The following is a 16944-nucleotide window of genomic DNA, read 5'->3' as shown; positions in this document are numbered from 1 at the left end:
GTGAACTTGCGCACTGAACAAGTTTAATTACTTTTTATGAAATGTTTAAAGTATAAATTTTACTAAGTCATTCAAATATCTCTTTTAGTTTTCTCGCTTAGATAAATTTTACACTGAGCTGATTTGAATACAAATTTTTTGGTCTCAGTCAAATTTTTACTACAGCACAGCTAGTTTACTAAACCTTTACCTTTTGGGGTTTTCGTGTGCTCAACTAAAGAGAGAAAATGTCTGCTACAGCCAAAAAATCTGCAGCACAATTGCAAAGGGAAGAAGAGGAGGCAAGGAAGAAGCTGAAACGTTTGTCCAAGCAAGGAGGTGTGGAGGGGCGATTGCCCATGGTATGTTCTCATACAAAATTATCTTGTGTATTGACTTTTAACTAATATTGTTTACAGAAACGTTTGTTTCGTCAAAGAGCGCATGCAAATGTCCTTTCGGATCATGAACTTGAGTAGTAAGTTTATATACAGTAGTTGTGTTTGGCTGAGAACTGTGACCGATAAACTCTTTTTACATATATTTTTTATATAATTTGGGATTACCTTCTATTTTATTTTTAAAAATTTGGTTGTTGCTAACTCTCGCAGTCCAAGAAGTCCGTCTGAAATGGATTGGAGTCCTTATTATCCTGATTTTGATGTTGAATCTAACAAAAAGGTCGAGATCGTAGACATAGGATGCGGCTACGGGGGTCTTACTGTTGCACTTGGTCCCCAGTTTCCTGATACATTAGTTTTAGGCATGGAAATCCGGATGCAAGTTTCAGACTATTTGAAAGAAAAGATACAAGCATTGCGTTATCGTGCAGATCATGAAGAGCCGGTTCCAGGGGGATACAAAAACATTTCTGTTCTTCGTATGAATTGCCAAAAGTTCCTTCCAAATTTCTTCGAAAAAGGGCAACTCTCAAAAATGTTTTTCTGCTTTCCAGATCCTCACTTCAAGGCTCGTAAACATAAAAATAGAATTATCACAAGTACTTTGGCAAGTGAGTATGCTTATTTCATTCGACCCCATGGAACGCTTTATACCATTACAGACGTGGAAGAGCTACATGTTTGGATGGCTCAACATCTCGACGCGCATCCCTTGTTTCGACGATTCACAAAAGAAGAAGAAGAAAACGATATATGTGTTACATTGATGACAAACGAAACAGAGGAAGGGAAAAAGGTTGCACGTAATGGCGGAAAGAAATTTGTTGCATGTTATGAGCGCATTCCAAATCCAAAATAACTTAATAATTGGGCTGAATAATATAGGTTTAAAATAACTAAATTAACATTTATCGCTAACATCATTACACTTTCGCATTGACTTACTGTTTAACTACTCATTTACAAAATCCGTACCTATCCTCAAGCTGGCTCCGTAAATAAGAGAGCTCTTTGCAACTATCCTTTTAACTCCATGGCAATATATTATGAATGCTAAATAAAACAAGAAATCTAGTAAATTTGCAAAAGGAGTAATTTTACATGTTAAGTGCCGAATTTTTGGGATTTTGAAATAAAATCAATTTGTACGGTAATATGACCTACAGCTCTCTTAAGTATTTTCAAGATACTATATTATTACTTGCTACATAATACTTCAATAACCTAAATGATCGAAATTTCAATAATTTTTAATGACTATTTGACATTCTTTAACAGTATACTAGGGCAGGGTTGTGACTGTCCAAGGATTATATAAGTAGAAGCTCATAACAAGAGGTGGTTTGTCAATTACAAAACAGAATGTAAGTAATTTCAACTTGAGTTTTAAAACGCTGAAACAATGTTAAAAATATTACTATGATGAGCAATTTGTGTCGCCCCTATCCGAAATCTGTGACGATTGACCCGGAAGCCAAATCCGATCTCTGAATATTTCTATTGTTTCAAGTGCTTTTCCATGAAATCTTATTATTTGAATAATTTACTAACTTTTTTTTACAGATTCTTATAAGCTTGAGCAAAATAAAATTAAATTCTTCTTTTTGACTCTTTAACCGTGTGTGTGTACTTTCATTTTTTTTTTATAAATTGCATCTTTTTGTAACGATTTGTTTTTGAATTTTAATTTGAAAAATGTTCCTTGCTAGTGATGTTTTTCTTTTATATTCTATGCTAATCATGAAATCTAATGATTATACTTTTATTTATAAAGACTGAAGCAAGCAATTTAGTATTTCAAAAATAAACAAGCAAAGAGGTTGTCGTATCTAAAAATTGAATGATTTTACGTGAGTTAGCTCATACGATGAAAGTATTTTTTTCTGTAATATCAGTATTGCATGATTGAGCTGTAGATTTCTGAGAACCAAGAATCAATAGCCGATGGCCGGTTTCATTATCATCTTTGTATATGATTAACACATTAGGATATTAGTAGAAAATGCTCAGACAATGACTGTAAGTGAATTTGGTGATTGACTACATGCACGATTGATCATTGCCTGTTAGGTCTAAAAGAGCAACACTCAAAACAGACTGGCATGTGGATTTAACCGTTGTCACATTCAAACTCCATTTGCAGTCACTATTGCTTCGAACAATACTTGAATTTTTCCATATGAAGTCAAAACATCGACATGAACAAAACTAGTAGCGTAGTCTAACGTATTGAAGAAAATTACCCTATTACATGTAACAGACTCTTCTGTTATCACAAATTCAGACATAATGAGAGACTGTTAGCAAACCTTATAAATTTGTTGGTTTTCGTTATCAATCAATAGCGTGTTTTTGAATAATAAGTTCTTACACTTAAAGTCGTACTTTGGGGTGCAGCAATTTTCAGCTGAACTAACATCTAAAACTTTTAGTTTGGTCGCAAACGGGATTCTTGGATAAAAATGTATGCTTTGTTAAGTGTCTACGATAAAACTGGCTTGTTAGAACTTGCCAAAGCGTTAACAAGCAAAGGCGTTAAGCTTTTGGGCAGTGGTGGTACTGCCAAGATGATCCGTGAGAGTGGAATGGAAGTCGCTGATGTATCTTCGATCACCAATGCTCCTGAGATCTTGGGTGGTCGTGTAAAGACCTTGCATCCTGCTGTCCATGGAGGCATTCTTGCTCGTGATATTCCTTCCGATGAAAAGGATCTCGTTGAACAAAGCATCGAGAAGATCGATATCGTGGTTTGCAATCTTTATCCCTTCCGTGAAACTATTGCCAAGCCTAACGTTACCATTCCTGAAGCTGTTGAGGAAATTGATATTGGTGGAGTTACTTTGTTGCGTGCCGCTGCAAAGAACCACGCTCGTGTAACCATTTTGAGCGATCCCGCTGATTATGCGACTTTCACTGATAAGTTTTTGTCAGACAAACTTACTCAAGATGACAGAAATACTTATGCTTTGAAGGCCTTTGCTTCTACTGCTTCTTACGATGCTGCCATCACTGATTACTTCCGCAAGCAATATGCTGCTGGCGTTGATCAATTGACTCTCCGTTATGGTGCTAATCCCCATCAATCTCCTGCCCAAGCCTTTATGGAACAAGGACCCCTTCCTTTCAAAGTTTTATGTGGTTCCCCTGGCTACATCAATCTTATGGACGCTTTGAACTCTTGGCCTTTGGTCAAAGAGCTTCGTGAAAACATCGGTATTCCTGCCGCTGCTTCCTTTAAGCATGTTTCTCCTGCCGGCGCTGCTGTTGGTCTACCCTTGTCTGATGTTGAAAAGAAGGTATACTTTGTTAGCGACATTACCGAGTTCACTCCTTTGGCTTGTGCTTATGCTAGAGCCCGTGGAGCTGACCGTATGTCTTCCTTTGGTGACTTTATTGCTCTCTCCGATACAGTTGATGTTTGCACTGCTCGTATTATCTCTCGTGAGGTTTCCGATGGTGTTATTGCACCCGGTTACGAGCCCGAAGCCTTGGAGTTGTTGAAGAAGAAGAAGGGTGGTAAATACTGTGTATTGCAAATGGACCCCAAGTATGTTCCCGCCGAAATTGAGACTCGCCAGGTCTACGGTATTAGCTTACAACAGCATCGCAACCATGCCAAGATTGACTTCAGCCTTTTTGAGAAAGTTGTTAGTAAGAACAAGGATTTACCCAAATCTGCTCTTATTGATTTGGTTATTGCTACCACTGCTCTTAAGTATACTCAAAGTAACTCTGTTTGCTATGCTAAGAATGGTATGGTTGTTGGACTTGGTGCTGGTCAACAATCCCGCATTCATTGCAACCGTTTGGCCGGTGATAAGGCTGATAACTGGTGGCTTCGTCATCACCCTAAAGTCTTGGGTATGCAATTTAAGAAGTCTGCTAAGCGTCCTGAGAAATCTAACGCTATTGACTTGTACGTCCTTGATGCCGTTCCTGCTGAAGGTAGTGAACGTGAGCAATGGGAGTCTGCATTCGAGACTATTCCCGAGCCTCTTACTAAAAAGGAGCGGGAGGAATTTTTGGCTACTTGCAAGGATGTTGTCTGTGCCAGTGATGCCTTCTTCCCCTTCCCTGACAACATCTATCGTCTTGCCCAAAGCGGTGTCAAATATGTTGCTGCACCTGGCGGTAGTGTCATGGATCAAGCTGTTCGCGACACTGCTAATGAGTTCAACATGGTCTTTTCCGAGATCCCCTTGCGTTTGTTCCACCATTAATCTTGTTTGTATACCTAATTTTTGACCACTATTACTATGGATATAATTTTTTTTGTTCTGTATATTTGATAGGTTTCCTCAGTTTATACCATCATTTAATAGAGGTATTACAATAAAGACTTCAACGTCTTTTACTTTTTTTGATTTAATATAAAAAAATTTGGCATCTTTTTTGTATCCTGAATTTTGAAAAGATTTCCGATACTCAAGGCATTTTATTTCAGTAATAGTAGGGAAAATATTTTTTATTGTTTAACACGAATGCAACAATTTTATTCGAAAGCTTGGAAATTCACAGCATAACGGGCTCAATAAAGCATTTTTGGTTGCTAAGCTAACATATGAAGTAGAAAGGAAAACGCCATCAAACCTGCTTTTTGGATGTGAGCTTCGCAGTAAACTGACTGAGTTAAACATGTTCTTGGGTGTTTGCAAATTTCTATTAAATTGATTGAGCGTATGTTTTTGCTGCAGTTGATTTGAAGCATAAAAAATCCGGTCAGGGAGGGACTCGAACCCTCGACCTCACGATTAACAGTCGTGCGCAATAACCAACTATGCTACCCGACCTTAGTTACTCACGAGCAAAATTAGTACTATTTAATGGTATTAAAAAGGATTTAATGACTTTAAAATTGTTTTTTTTTTAACCCCATTCTTGCTTGATATATTTCCCATCTTAAAGGGTTACATACTCTTATTCTTTTATCTTTCATTCGATTGTGATTGATTTACCATATCAATAATCATCTTACAAGACCGGAAACTATCAACTATCTGGACGTAAAGTGAAGCATAAAGAAGATGGCATAGAGGACGGAAGGGAATTTTTATTATTATTCCAAGAAACCATGCTAAAATCACGTTTAAACCCTACTCCCTACTAACTCAGTATCTACTGAGTAGCTTTCATAGGTCTCGAACCGAATGGGAAAGACCAACGCTTTCTACATTAGAGAAAGTGGTTCTCTAAAAAATATTTAAAAAAGTATTTCTTTCTTGTTGCTTTTCTTTTTGTTACAGCGAACAAGTGCTCCCTTTAAATAGCTTTTTTGTTTTCATCCTGCCAGTCCTTACAACAATCCCTTACCACTGTGCACCAATACAACCTAAAGTTGAATTTCTGTAACAGTAGGATTTACAAAAGTTCTTTTGATTCTTAATTAGTATACGAGATGTAGCACTTCTACACGATTACTGTGTCCATGTACTATATGGTTGTATGCCTCTCAAAATAAAGATGACATATTTTCAGACTACCTTTTTCAAAAAGAAGGCTTCTCAATTCTACTGCTACAATTTATTCGTACTATCATTTCTATTATTGAAATTTCTCTACCATACATTTTAATTTCACTTGACAAATAGCGATACGTTAATGAACGCTATTACTGAATATGTACGTCGCTGGTACCACTAACACGTATGCGTTAGGAAACGTGATTTTAACCAAAATCTGTATAGAGGACGACTTTACATCGTTCTAGTTTAACACCTTTCAGTTTAAGGAATTTTCTTGATGTATTCAAAAGAAAGAAGGCGTTTATTAGTTTGACTATTCGCTTGATGAAATGGACCCAGGAGTTTCATCGCATCTCAGAACTGCTAGCCTTGATGAAGCAAGAAGGCTTCCAGAGCTTGAGCGTGTTTTAAAATCCGGATGGTTGATAAAGAAAGGACATGCAACTTCTGTATGTATTCATTAACTTAGTTGTCTGAGTAATATTTACGATACGTTTGAGTGGAAAGGGATTTGGAGTATTCTTTAATTTTGTGAAGTGTACTTAGAAGTGAATGATACGTACTCTTAATTCTTTATTGTTCGCTTTTGATTTGGGGATATGATGATGCAAACAGCACCCTACAAGCACTTTGACCAATTGATTTTCAGAATATTCCAATTATTTGCTTCCCGTTTCAGAGTCAATATTTGCACTCATGGTTTTTTTTGTAGTGGATGCTAACAACCTAGACTAAAAAGCAATTATGGGCTGTTCTTCGCAGAGATCAGTTATCTTTTTACAAAGACGAAAAGGTTTGTGAATAAAATGTGCAAATTTCAACGACGCGCTAACAGTCTTCAAGGAGTACAAAACCAAATTTATTTTCCCTACTCAGGATATTTCAGCTGTTGCCTACTACAAAGAAAAATCACCAAAAAGTACGTTAGAATTTTTGATGTTTATATCTAATGTTTAGCTTTTTTCCTGTATTTAAATGAAAAGATAATTCGTCTCATTGCCACTTCAAATGAGGATGCTGAGGAATGGGTTCATGTTCTAAGATCCACAACGGGTTATAGGGCACCGTTTTCAAGACATCCTATCAGTTATATCCTTGCGAACTCTTCATCTCGAACCGAAAGCGAGCCTAACGTTCAGATCTCTGATACTGACTTCGACAATATTTCGACTGAACCTCGTAATCAAACGACTTCTCCTTTAGACTTGGAAACTGGTCAGGGTGACCATTTCTGTACTTCACTTTATGATTTGATACAGTTTGGAAAGTTGAGACCACCAGGTATCAATGAAGAAAATGCAAATTACCCCTTCAACCCACAAGAAGTTAATACGCTGAATAAGCACAGGCATTCGGCTTCCTTACAAAATCTCTATAAACTCTTGGATGAAAATAAAGTTCTTATGCAAGGAACCATTCACTGGCTACATGGAAATTTACATAGGTGGTCCAAGTGTTGGGCTGTTGTTCGTGGATATGGTATGACTATTTACAACACGAACCGAGAGTACAAACCTGTTAAAGTGATACCGATAGCCGACATTCAGGATGTTGCTGAAATAAACGTTCCGGAAAGCTCACACAAATACTTTTTTACCGTAATTACGCAAAACAAACCTATCGAATTTCGCGTTGATAACGAAGATTCACTTATACTCTGGGTTGCTGCACTTAAGACTTCTATTGACAAGGCCAATGGTACTTTTACTGCTTGTTAAAAATGGCTTTTCCATCAAAATATTTGGTGCATAATACGATTCCTCAGCTACTTTTCTAGCTACCTTCTTGTGATTTCCTTTCATAAGACTCCCCTTACCCTTCGTGTACATACGTGTTGATCCGTTCTGTTTCTATATGTTTTGACTATCTCGTTGTTTTTTTTTTGTCTAATAATATTTCCGATAATGTCCGAAAATCGACACAGCTAGTTACAAAAGTGTCTTTCTTGCTCTAATTTAATGATTTTTTTCCTTCGTCATGAGCCAGTTTGTAGTACCATCGTTCGCTCCACTAAACAAACCTTTTGATGAAAATTATTTTCAATGTCATAACTATCCCTAAAATTATCCTAACCGAAAAACACATTTTTTAACTAAAATAAATTATTCTTTTGCTGATCAGTAAAATGCTTGTGCTTTTAAATATGCAATGTTTTTTTTGTCTTCTTCTGTAATCTCTGCTGAAGTAGTAGCTTTAACATCCACAAAACACTGAATTTGCTCAAGTGGCTCAAGTGATTGACCGGACTGCTCGAGTTTTTCTAGAACTGACTCTATAGTAAGCTCTTCTCCAGGAGGTATGGGGACTTTGTTAGAGGGTGTTACACAGTCCATCTTAACATCTTTTCTTAGTACATGGTCAATATCAACGGAAGAAAAAAATGCGACAGATTGTGGAAGCTCGTTGATGCCAAGTCGTTGACAAAAAAACGCACGAGTCCACAAGTTAGCCACCTGTAAGGCAAATGCAACCCGATATTTATCTTTATCTGATGATAAATAACGAACCTCGTCATGAACAGTTAAAGAAAGGCGAGCTTCTAGATAATATTTCTTAATTAAATGATTCATGGATACCAAGAGAAGATGAAGATAGTCCACAGCTGATGATTGAATTGCCCAATTAACTCTAGATGTCATGAAAGAGTTTTTGCTCAGATTTTTACTGCTCAAAGCTTGCGTTATCCCAGCGTCTAAAACAGGAGTTCTAGGGGATGGTAATTGTGCCATAGCCTCAAGTTTGTTGAAAACAAAACTCTCTGTACCTTGCGACCAAAATGTTAGCTTTGGTAATCCCATTTCCTGCAAACGTTTGCTCATTTTTGATTTGACACCCTTAGTCGATGCATATAGTTTTTTAGCAAGTTCTTTGGCCTCGGCAGTCTTTAAAGTAGGATTCATCTGCATTAATAGCAAAGTAGTGTGTTTTAATCCAGCGCCATATAGTCGGCCGTAATTAAACACCTTTGCAGAATCACGACTTACGCCTAAGATGGCAGCCGTCTTAGAATGTAAATCAGTGCCCTCGGATTTTTTTCCTTCCAGAGTCATCATACCTAATGCAGTAGCCCCGTGTAGCCTAAACTGAGAATCACCCATTAATGCTACTATCCATAACTCTTCAGAATCTACATCTGCTCCAACAAAGGTGTAACCATCGGGAGCGCGAATCATTGCTTTCAATTCCGATCCTAGCCTATTCTTTTTAGAGTTAGAAGCAGTGAGCCATGTATTTTCAACAGCACGGCGAGTAACAGTACCCATTGGAATAATACAAGGTAATATAATACCAAAACCATCGACAGAGGACGGAACTCCAAGTTCAGCATCTTTGTCCCAAACTACCATTTGCGATCGAATTCGATCACGAGCACTACTCCAGTAAGAACATGATGCACTCATTTCTAGAGCCTTTTTAGCCACTTCATAATCTGATTGTAAAATACCCTCTTCGAAGTATCGCTGATATGATTTGGAGAGTGGCGAACCACATCTAGCTTCAGGCCCATCTTTGTGCGGGACTTTAAAAAAAATGTAGTTATTGTAGTCCAATTTTGTATCTTCTTCTCTACTGCAAGGTACAAGCCCTTGATCAAGAAGCATTTCGATTTCATCTTTAGATGTCCTTTCGACAGAGAAAACCCAACCATAGGTATCAGACCAAGCTAAAGGATGTTTCTTCCATTTCAAACGTAAAAGTATGGGAGCAAGACGAGATTTTGCAGTAATCACAGCTCTTTTTTCGGTTTTACAATAAGCCTTTTTGTACCATTTGGGAACCACTGGGACCTCTTGTGTTGCTTTTTTTAACTTCCTATAAAGATTACATGGTGTCCAATCAAGTTGACGGAGCCATGGGTCTTTCAGGACGGTATCCTTAGTATTGATTAAATCCTTGGCCTTTTCAGCATACTGTGACAGTTTTTGATCAACTAATTGAATCATTTGTTGATACTGTTCTTCTACGCCGTTAATATAACGGGTCCATGAATGGTTAACTGGAAGAAATACGCTACCCAGAGATAGCATAGCACTAAAAGTAGCTGGGTGAGGACAGACTTCCAAAAACTGAGGGAATACTTTTTTGAAAACTTGATGTGTAGAGTATGTATCATGCGCACAATATGTGATAAGTTCATTCAACTTCTGTAGAATTGGTTCCTTTTCCAAAGATGCAAAATCGTCTCTTTTCGATTTATCAAGTGTAATGTTGCAATGGAACTTTGCGACGTCTTTTAAAGAATTAACTGAAGAATGAGCTAACCATGGTTCTTGTTTTAAGTAATTTTGATAATCGTCATCAAACGAGGAAGAGTCGTCGTCTTCCGAGGTTTCAGTAGATTGTGAACGAATATACGCCTTTCTCGCTTTGAACCAAGTAGGTTTCTGTCGAGAGCACATTCCATGTGTAGCAACATGCAATGACATTGTATCAAGGAATACATTACGAGAAGATTTGATATTGTACTCCTCACGAATCCTCTGACGATCAAAGCTAACGTTATGTCCTACGAACAAAGCTCCCTTTGGGTTAGATGGGATTAATTGACGATCATTTTCGGACTTTCCCAGTAGCCAAGGAGATAGCCAGCAATACCATGCGTCTTCAGACACAGCGGTAGCCACGACAGCAAAAGGAGACACCTTGTATAAAACTTCCACATCAAATACCATACAATCACTATCCGGGTATGGAACACAAGAAATACTTCCATCTTTCGCGTATTTGGTCCAACCAGGTTGGCGCTTCCACGTTTTTGGCTGAACCGGAGTATCGATTTTGCTAAATTTTATTGCCTTTGAGAGATGAGGCTCTGCAAATTCTAAACCTATATTGTAAAAATGTTCAGAAATCGTTTTTCCTTGCAAAGGAGGAAGTCTAAAGTTAAAGGATGGAAGCTTTATCGTTTCTTTATTCAGTAGTTGGTGCTTCGCCAAATGGAATTTTGCCAGATCAAGGTGCAATTGAGAAATCTGTGTATTTTGCTGTGGAAATACTTGATTTTGCAGAGCAGGTGATAAGTATTGAACACCGACCGGGTTAATCCTCAGTGGGGCATTATCTATAAATGATTTAGAAGAATAATGTCGACAATATAGAAATTTCTTAGTTTTAATGATTGAATGAATCCATTTCGAACACGTCAATGTACTTGGACAAGCTTTGTAGAACATGAAGTACTTGAGCAATGGACGCCCAACTGGAATTTACTTTAGCGACACTATTCCAAGACCAGCAACTCAAAGAAGTAAATTCTTTTTTTCACAATAGTTGTTTTTTTGATGATGTACGTCCCAGCAGCACCTAATGGTATTTTTATGAGTATTGGCAGTTTGCCTTATTAATTAAGCAAACCGGTCATATATTTTAAAAAATAGGAACTTTGTAGTCCTTATTAATGCTGAATAAAAAAATAGGAAGAGAAATCAGCAAGTATAAACAGTTAAATGTTTTTTAACTATAATGGTTGCATTCAAGAGGACATGTAAATTGCGTACTCGGTACAAGTTGGTAAAAACGTTAAAGCACTCCTACGAGATTTAGTCAGTCCTGGCATTAATAAACAAAAAGACCTGTATCTATATTTCATGAACTGGGTAAAATCACCACACAAAAAAGAATAAACAAATATAATGAACTACTTTTGGTCTTGGACTCGCAGTTTATAGTTTGTTAAAATTGACAAACACACATGTTCTGATTAACTTACTTCCGCTTCAAAGTACTGAAAACATCATACGAACTGGTATAAGAAGGAAGATAGCAAATAAAAATAAATCAAATATTGCTTGTAAAAAATTAGGATATAAAAAAATCTCTATTCATTAAAGACAAAAAGCTAAAGGAATAAAAAAGTCATTCGCTTTACGCCAAATAAAACGTCTATGCACGTTTTTAAAGGCTGTGAACATTAACAATGTTGTGGAATTCAGGCTTGAGAGAAGCACCGCCAACCAAGAAACCGTCAATATCGTGGAACTTGAGGAACTCCTTGCAGTTACCACCGTTAACGGAACCACCGTAGATGACACGGAGACCCTCGGCAACAGATGCACCAAGCTTGTTGGTAGCCCACTTGCGGATCTCAGCGTGAACCTCTTGAGCTTGCTCAGGGGTGGCAGTCTTACCAGTACCAATGGCCCAGACAGGCTCATAAGCAATGACAATCTTGGACCAGTTCTGGACCTTGTCAGCGATGGCGTTCAATTGACGAACAACAACGTTGATGGTCTCGTTAGCCTCACGCTCGGCCAAAGTCTCACCAATGCAGGCAACGACAGTAAGACCTTGTTCAAGGGCAAACTTGGTCTTGTCGGCAACGAACTCGTCAGACTCCTTGAAGATGGTACGACGCTCGGAGTGACCAGTCAAAGTGTAGGTAATACCAGCATCAATCAAAGATTGAGCACTGTTCTCACCAGTGTAGGCACCGTTCTTCTTGTCGAAGACGTTTTGGGCACCAACGCCAATATCCTTCTTGACTTGTTGGCGGGTGGTGATGAGGTACATGTTTTGAGGGAAGATGACAGTTTCGACATCACCAACGTTAAGCTTGGTGGTGTTCAAACCCTCAATAATAGTCTTCATGGACTCCAAAGAGCCATTCATCTTAAAGTTACCACCGACAAAGAATTTACGTGCCATTTTGATCCTAGTTCTACTATTGAAATGTAGTTGGGGAGAGACGAGAGTTGGCCCGTCCGCTCATTATATATAACGTAGCGGACAGTCACACAGTTAAGGGGAATTACCGAGCTTCGGCAATTTACCCCGTCGATAGCAACCGTTGGCATGGATCCACAGTGCGGTAGGAAGGGTCAGACATAAACACAAAGAAATCTGCTCATGTAAATAAACAATAAATAAGAGAATGAATTGAACTTTTTTGTGATTTTTAATAGATTCTTCACTCAAATTCGATGAACAGGAGAAAAATTGAACGCAAAACGAATGGATTTAGCTTAAAAGAGTGTTACAAGTGTCCTAGTCTTATTCCAGATTATCTAAGGAACTACAAAAACTCATTTTTGCCTTTTCTTTCTTCAAATTATCTCTTCTTGAAGTGTTGAAGGCATTTAAAATGCACCACAATTCGAGTCAACAATGTTTGGAAATTTGCATTAATGGCTAAAAATCGCGGCTGATCGTTATTTCGGGTTATTGAACGATTAATCGTGTTTATTGCATTTTGCGAGCATGTTTAAGCATAGTGCACGATTTATCACTCTCATTACTGTCCATCTTGGGTATTTGTTTTGTTTACATCTAGGAAGACTCCAGGTAGCAGCGGGGCCAAATTTGTTACCTTGATGTAACGATGAGCAATCCCCCGAAAAGATCTGCCGGAAAAACCTTAAGATGCGCTTTCGGGTGCGAAGAAGTTTCTAGAGATCGCAGCAAATGGCATCAAATTTGCTAAAGATCTGTAATCTTCTATAAAGCATTCTAGTGAAATGTGCTAACAAAAATAATGCGCTCAACTCTATTACAGTAAATCACTCAAGTGCTTTCTCCATCACATGCTCCTATGTTCAACCGCTGAGATCGCAGCGGATACTAGTACGTGGTCAAGCGGCTCTTCACAAAATTTTAAACTCTATTAATGAATTGTAATAGAATTTGTATTCCACAGGTCTCCCATGACAAGTCCCAACTTTGTGGTAAATTATTTTACAAGCATAGTTGTAAATACTAATCTATCACGTTTCCCTATTACTCACATAATGAATGAACAGCTCGCAGAGAAGCATTCAGCGTGGCTTACAGCGTCCTTAAAATGATTAGGAGGCTTTGTCGAGAGCATTAAACACAGATATCAAAATTTAAACCTGGCTGCGCTATTTCGTATGTTTTTAATTCAAATAAGCCTGAAAGGTGCATTCTCAAGCTTTTTTTTAAGTATTTCGTAAAGTAATTAAGTGAAATCTTACCAGAGTATTCAATTCATAATTTATAGATAATTGATTCAAGTTGGCACTGCTTTGTGTCTTGTTGCGTAAACCATTGACAGGCGAACTTCCATTAAAATGGAAGTTTTGTGCCATCAAGGTTATAAAACATTCCATTATCCTCTGTTTTTAAATTATCCACAATTTTAAGCATAGATGAAGCACTTTGCTCTGGTGAGATGGCATTGCTCTTGATGGATTCTACCATCTCAGGATATTTGCTGGCTAATTTTTGCATAGCATTAACAAACATGTCAGTGTTAACTACTCCAGGGTGAATAGAAACTACAACGAATCCATCTTTCTCTAACTCAAAACTAATTTCTTTCATCGTATAATTTAAGGCTGCTTTAGATTGCCCGTAAGCCGAGTATGTGTTTGGACGAACTCCTCCCATGCACGCAGCCATTGATGAAGTAAAAACAATATTCTTTAGCTTTCCCTCCTTTAACAAGTGATAAAAAGCTTGGTAAACATGAATAGGACCTAACACATTGGTTTGATAATGAGACATCCAAAGCTCGTCTGATGTTTTCAAAACAGGTTGGAAGGATTTCGATATCCCCGAATTCACCCAAAGAACATCAATACATTTTACTACCTTTTCAACCTGCATGGCAGCGTCTTTGGCACTTCGTAGAGAAGTGACATCTAACTTGATGATATGTACATTGGAATGGGTCTTGCTCCAATCTTTCAGTTCAGAGGCAGATCCAGGTCCACGAGCACTTGCAAAAACAGTTACTCCTTCCTTATTGCTTAACTCTTTGACTAGAGAAAGTCCAATGCCACGGTTTCCACCCACAATAACGTAAACTATCCCACCAGCAGCCGACATGTTTTAGCATAAAATGACTCAAAAAGATTCAAGGTGATGATTTTTTTCAACAATAATTCTTTATATCAAGGTCAGTCGTCTTGCCTAGCCTACTTGGTTGGAGGTGTAAAACAGTTGCGCTCACGCATAATGTATCAAGTCAGAAAGATCTGCAAATGCATCGTCGCACAGTTCTTAAACTATAGTCACTAAACAATAATACGTTATTATTTAATCAATCAATATGCTTTATGAATGACATTATGCTCTTTTGCCCAAATTAAGCCCTAAAGTCGTAGCTGGTATCTCTAGTCTGAGTTTGGGACAGCAGTTTTAAAGTAAAAGGCTGCTGAATTCTATCAGGTATCATTCCTCCATTTGCTACTAGATAAAGCTACTATAACTAAAGAATTGGCAATACATTTCGATAATAAACATACAAACAATGTAGCGGATTCACATTTTTATTGCTACAAATTTACCAACTGGTGCTAACTTGCGTTGTCTAACTATATATCGATAGTGAAGGTTTTTTTTCTATTTCATATAAGCAACTTAATGACAGGCTACGTTATATTTCAATTTGCAACTGACTTTATAAAGGAACCTGACAGAATGTACAGCTACTGTAACGTTTTGAAAGGTGCTTCGTAAAGTAAATATAGCGTTTTGCTTTATATATCGCTCCTTTCTTTCTACACTGTTAATCTACTTTAGTAGGTAGGAAAGGATATCAAGGGTGTAAGAAAATTTCATGGTTTTTCTGTTGTATGTTCATTTATTTTATATTTATGGAGTGTTTTGTACGCACTAGCTCTTTTAGTGTTTTATTTTTACTGCGAGAAATGTAATTTTCATTCTTCCTCTTTTATTTATATATGTGTTTTTTTTTGGTAGATTTTGTAAACATCATATAGCTTGTTAATGATCAGACTTTATTTTTTTAATATTTTCTTTTGTTAAGCAATTTCGTTTAAAAATAAACATATCCGACTTTGATGCTTCAAAAATTTAATGTAATAAAATAATATTCCTGTTTTTGAATCTGGGTTAAAATCATATCGGATACCTTATAAAATTCACTGATCATTTAAAAAAAAAAAAAAAAAAAAAAAAAACCCCCCGAAAACATACAATTTTGTTAATTTTCAAATGCATTCTTTTGAGGTCAAGCCATATTTACTTTTATCCCAAATATTAAATTTAAGTGTCATATGCAAAGTTGCAAATTCGCCGACCGTAGGGCTATCAAAACTGATGATGTTTAAAAATTGACTAATGGAACAAATTTATCTTGAGATGAAATGATGTTGTTCAAAATTAATATAATTTTTTTTTGCTGTTTCCTCTTGCTTTATACGCATTTTCCTGCACCTCTCTTTCAGAATACACATTATTCTTATTTGGTATTAAGATTCACCAATTGATAAAATAACACCTAATTGTATGCCACGGCTATCTTGCTATTATTGTAATTTCGCTTTATATTCGATTTTGACGAATGAACCCTGTCAAGTTGGAAAATGCAAAAGCAGTATTCTACCGTTACCTCTCAGTAGTAAAATGACCTTCCATCGATGAAATTCTCTAACATTCTCTTCGTATTTAAAAATGTATGGATCGTATATTCCTTGCTTATCCACGATTCATGAACAATTAAGATTTGCTGAATGGGTAACACATATTCTGCGTTACCTCGTATAGTTCATTGTTAATCAATGTTTAAACACTAAATTTCCCATCTCCCACTGTTAATTGAAAATAGGTTTTATTCAATAAATTACCATTTAAAAAGACATGTTATTTTAAGTTATATATTTTATGAACCTAAAGATTGAAGTAAAGGCCTTCGGAGCCTTTAGTTCCCCTACTATGTGCCTCTACTCGCTTCTTGGGGCTTAACTGTAATGTAGTATTGCCAATTACACAAAAAATTTATATTGTTCTTTAGCTTCTTATAATTCATTTAAATGAGAGGTAAAAAATTCGAGAAGACATTTCAGAAAACTACAGAAGTATCCATTTGTTTGAAATTAACTGTCCTAATGCAGATGAATCCTATGTAATAGAAATATTACAACCGTGGCTATAAAAGAAGTTGAGAGTTAGTTATACGTAAGAATATCTTTTAAAGATTTCAATCGACATCTCACATGATTCATCAGTATTAAACGTAAAAGTTTACATATTAGTTGTAGCACTATTCGTGATAAATGAAATAGTAAACCAAAAAACGAACGAGGAATAATCTTTTCATCACTAGAATATTAAAATTATTTTATATAATCAAAGTTAGAAAGATTCCTTTAGTTCCTTGAAATATTCTTTAATTATTA

At 36.8% G+C, this 16944-nt stretch overlaps 6 protein-coding genes, 12 long non-coding RNA genes and 1 other non-coding gene across 19 annotated transcripts; 9 read left to right on the top strand and 10 right to left on the bottom strand.

Annotated features, from left to right (window-relative positions):
• Positions 1–100: 100 nt before the first annotated feature.
• SPOM_SPNCRNA.7126 lies at positions 101–1143 on the bottom strand. Its single transcript, NR_196465.1, has one exon. It is a non-coding gene; the product is annotated as a non-coding RNA (long non-coding RNA).
• trm8 (tRNA (guanine-N7-)-methyltransferase catalytic subunit Trm8) lies at positions 162–1706 on the top strand. The gene is made up of 3 exons (NM_001023019.3): positions 162–341; positions 399–457; positions 591–1706. Exons 1-3 carry the CDS (start codon positions 228–230, stop codon positions 1237–1239), a joined length of 822 nt encoding a protein of 273 aa, NP_588028.1. The 5' UTR covers positions 162–227; the 3' UTR covers positions 1240–1706.
• On the bottom strand, positions 1682–2678 carry SPOM_SPNCRNA.477. The gene has a single exon (NR_150859.1). It is a non-coding gene; the product is annotated as a non-coding RNA (long non-coding RNA).
• Positions 2679–2785: 107 nt separating this feature from the next.
• ade10 (bifunctional IMP cyclohydrolase/phosphoribosylaminoimidazolecarboxamideformyltransferase) lies at positions 2786–4835 on the top strand. The gene has a single exon (NM_001023018.3). It carries the CDS (start codon positions 2843–2845, stop codon positions 4598–4600), a length of 1758 nt encoding a protein of 585 aa, NP_588027.1. The 5' UTR covers positions 2786–2842; the 3' UTR covers positions 4601–4835.
• Positions 4836–4987: 152 nt separating this feature from the next.
• Positions 4988–5504, top strand: SPOM_SPNCRNA.7125. Its single transcript, NR_196464.1, has one exon. It is a non-coding gene; the product is annotated as a non-coding RNA (long non-coding RNA).
• On the bottom strand, positions 5097–5170 carry SPOM_SPCTRNAASN.05. The gene has a single exon. It is a non-coding gene; the product is annotated as a tRNA-Asn (tRNA).
• SPOM_SPNCRNA.7123 lies at positions 5443–5919 on the bottom strand. Its single transcript, NR_196462.1, has one exon. It is a non-coding gene; the product is annotated as a non-coding RNA (long non-coding RNA).
• SPOM_SPNCRNA.7124 lies at positions 5616–5916 on the top strand. Its single transcript, NR_196463.1, has one exon. It is a non-coding gene; the product is annotated as a non-coding RNA (long non-coding RNA).
• Positions 5920–6047: 128 nt separating the features above from the next.
• On the top strand, positions 6048–7916 carry opy1. Its single transcript, NM_001023017.3, has 4 exons — positions 6048–6291; positions 6573–6635; positions 6686–6761; positions 6800–7916. The coding sequence occupies exons 1-4, from the start codon at positions 6172–6174 to the stop codon at positions 7558–7560; spliced, it is 1020 nt and encodes a 339-aa protein (NP_588026.2). The 5' UTR covers positions 6048–6171; the 3' UTR covers positions 7561–7916.
• Positions 6136–7546, bottom strand: SPOM_SPNCRNA.7122. The gene has a single exon (NR_196461.1). It is a non-coding gene; the product is annotated as a non-coding RNA (long non-coding RNA).
• Positions 7710–11317, bottom strand: pog1 (DNA polymerase). The gene has a single exon (NM_001023016.3). The coding sequence runs from the start codon at positions 11014–11016 to the stop codon at positions 7960–7962; it is 3057 nt and encodes a 1018-aa protein (NP_588025.2). The 5' UTR covers positions 11017–11317; the 3' UTR covers positions 7710–7959.
• On the top strand, positions 9043–11040 carry SPOM_SPNCRNA.7121. Its single transcript, NR_196460.1, has one exon. It is a non-coding gene; the product is annotated as a non-coding RNA (long non-coding RNA).
• Positions 11318–11562: 245 nt separating the features above from the next.
• tpi1 (triosephosphate isomerase) lies at positions 11563–12519 on the bottom strand. The gene has a single exon (NM_001023015.2). It carries the CDS (start codon positions 12485–12487, stop codon positions 11738–11740), a length of 750 nt encoding a protein of 249 aa, NP_588024.1. The 5' UTR covers positions 12488–12519; the 3' UTR covers positions 11563–11737.
• Positions 12520–12626: 107 nt separating this feature from the next.
• On the top strand, positions 12627–13686 carry SPOM_SPNCRNA.7120. Its single transcript, NR_196459.1, has one exon. It is a non-coding gene; the product is annotated as a non-coding RNA (long non-coding RNA).
• A 178-nt stretch (positions 13687–13864) lies between these two features.
• Positions 13865–14728, bottom strand: SPOM_SPCC24B10.20 (dehydrogenase; the record flags this gene model as incomplete). Its single annotated transcript, NM_001023014.2, has 1 exon — positions 13865–14728. Exon 1 carries the CDS (start codon positions 14627–14629, stop codon positions 13865–13867), a length of 765 nt encoding a protein of 254 aa, NP_588023.1. The 5' UTR covers positions 14630–14728.
• Positions 13965–15083, top strand: SPOM_SPNCRNA.7119. The gene has a single exon (NR_196458.1). It is a non-coding gene; the product is annotated as a non-coding RNA (long non-coding RNA).
• A 558-nt stretch (positions 15084–15641) lies between these two features.
• Positions 15642–16803, top strand: prl106. The gene has a single exon (NR_191360.1). It is a non-coding gene; the product is annotated as a Pdc2-Repressed lncRNA (long non-coding RNA).
• SPOM_SPNCRNA.7118 lies at positions 16024–16226 on the bottom strand. The gene has a single exon (NR_196457.1). It is a non-coding gene; the product is annotated as a non-coding RNA (long non-coding RNA).
• On the bottom strand, positions 16481–16856 carry SPOM_SPNCRNA.7116. Its single transcript, NR_196456.1, has one exon. It is a non-coding gene; the product is annotated as a non-coding RNA (long non-coding RNA).
• Between the last annotated feature and the right edge of the window lie 88 nt (positions 16857–16944).

Source organism: Schizosaccharomyces pombe (assembly GCF_000002945.2).
Source record: "Schizosaccharomyces pombe strain 972h- genome assembly, chromosome: III".
Taxonomy (NCBI): Eukaryota; Fungi; Ascomycota; class Schizosaccharomycetes; order Schizosaccharomycetales; family Schizosaccharomycetaceae; genus Schizosaccharomyces; species Schizosaccharomyces pombe.
This window is presented reverse-complemented; position numbering and strand designations above follow the sequence as displayed.